At 59.9% G+C, this 1,996-nt stretch overlaps 1 protein-coding gene across 1 annotated transcript in view; it reads right to left on the bottom strand.

The window, feature by feature from the left end:
* Meioc (meiosis specific with coiled-coil domain) overlaps positions 1–1,726 on the bottom strand; it is a 27,473-nt gene extending 25,747 nt beyond the window's left edge. Inside the window, 2 exon segments of the mRNA XM_004633938.3 lie at positions 804–917; positions 1,628–1,726. Of these exon segments, the coding sequence (XP_004633995.3) occupies positions 804–917; positions 1,628–1,726 (213 nt within the window).
* Positions 1,727–1,996: the final 270 nt, after the last annotated feature.

The raw sequence follows: 1,996 nt of genomic DNA, 5'->3' as shown, positions 1-1,996 counted from the left end.
TCCGCTGAGCTATCTGGCCGGCCCTAAAAACATTGTTAAAGATGAGAGCAAAGAAACAACGAAATTGTTTCCTTTAAATTAACAAACGTATGTTTAAAGTGAAAAAAAAAATGTTTTTAATAAAATGACCTGGCTTCCTTAAAGAACACTGCTGAGCGGGCGGGCGCAGTGGCGCACACCTGTCCTCTCAGCACGTAAGGCTGAGGCAGGAGCACAAGTTTGAGCCCGCCTCGCCACTCAGCCAAAGCTTGTCTCAAAGTGAAACGGGACTGGGGGCTCAGCTCAGGGCCGGGGCCGGGATGAATCCCTGGTACCAAGACAAACAAGAATACCAGATTTCAGACCTCAGATACAGAGGGAAGATGGAAACTTGATCCTTAACTGGAGGCCGGGCCAGAGCCACGCTGCGCTGCGCGGACTTCAAGGGGACGGCGCCCACAGACCACCCCTCCGGCGCCGCGCAGGAGTCCCTGGAGCACCTGGTGTGGTGCTCCTCTAGGGACGGGGACGACGGGGGCAGGGGGTGTCGCCTACCACCCCTTCCCTGCCCCCCTTCCTCACGTCCTGTCAGGCCTCCCGGGCTCTCCTTCATCCTCCTCAGAACCTCCCTCCGCGTCCTCGCTGTCCTCCCTGTCCATCCTCCCGTCGGTCCTCCTCTCGGTCCTCTCAACCCTCCCTGTCCTCAGAGTCCTCCCGCTCCCCGCTGTCCCCACAGCCAGGTCCTGTCTTACCGCCGCCATTCGCAGCCACACCTCAGGCCCTTCAGGCCCTACCTCACCCCTGTGGGCTGTCCCCACGCTCACCTCCATGGCGGCCCAGCCTGCCCGCTCCTCAGACTCCACCGTCGAGGCCCGGCCCGCGGTGCACCCGGCGGCCGTACCGGGGTCTGTGGGCCGCGGCGGGCGGCGGGCAGCAGGCTGCAGAAGGAGGCCGGCAGGAGAGGCCGTGGCCGTTAGGCCCGGGGCTAGCGACCCGCACGCGACACGCCACCCGCCACGCCCCCGCGGGGCCGCCCCCGGCCGCGCGCCCCTCATTGGACAGGGCCTGGCCAATGGGCACCCACCCCGGGCGCGGTTACGCTCGGAGACTGGGCTCTCGGGGTCGGTTGGCCGGCCTAGTCCTCTGACAGCCGCCGAGCTTTTCCCGCTCAAGCAAGGGCGGTGAGGATTGGCCGCGTGGATCAAGAACTGACTGATGATTGGCTGGTGGCCAGCGGGGGGCGTGGTCTCCCAGGTGAAAATGATGCAGGTGCTTGGCAGATTTGAGACCCGAGAGTGGCAACTGGAAGGCAACCTCAAGCTCCCCACTCGCCCCGACAGCCGACGAGAACAGTTTTGGCCCTCGGGCCCTCCTCTAGTTCCCAGAATGCTCTGGGCTGCCCAAGACGCATGTACAGGGATATCCACCCCCTCGAGGCAAGCATGGACCCATCTGAGGGAAAGTGCCTGTGCTGCGTCTGGGGTGACGTGTTGGGGCCAGTGTGAACCTTGAACAAAGTCTGCTGCCTTCCCTACCAAACAGGCCCATCGTGAGCCCGGAAACGTGCCTCTCATTTCCAGAGGATGCTCACAAAGAGACATAAAGTGTGTTGATACTTTAAAGATGTTGAAGTAGACACTGTAGGCACCGTATGTTTTGTGTTTAAAAGCAAACTGGAGAAACAGCGGCCGCAAGACTCTCGTAGCTCTGGCACAGGTGGAATCCGAGGGGACAAGCTCAGCGCCATGACGCCTGTTGCCACTTCCGGTCTCTACTTCCGGTCTCACGCATTGTGTCCCCTGGACTGGCTGCAGCTGGCCCTGCTAGCCACACTCCACGCGCGGAACCCGTGTCCTTTTCCTGCCCAGAACTCCCCAAAAGGATCTGGAAAAGTGTGCGGCCCCGTAGCTATATTTTTTATGGTAGAATGAGCATTTTAAATGTGTGATTCAGTGGCATGAAATATTCACAGTGCGAATATTTCCATCACTAATTTCCATCACAGTGTGAATATAAC

The sequence above is a fragment of the Octodon degus genome, unplaced genomic scaffold, assembly GCF_000260255.1.
Source record: "Octodon degus isolate 3935 unplaced genomic scaffold, OctDeg1.0 scaffold00056, whole genome shotgun sequence".
NCBI classification, from domain to species: domain Eukaryota; kingdom Metazoa; phylum Chordata; class Mammalia; order Rodentia; family Octodontidae; genus Octodon; species Octodon degus.
The sequence above is the reverse complement of the archived record's forward strand: the minus strand, read 5'-3'. Positions and strand labels throughout refer to the sequence as shown.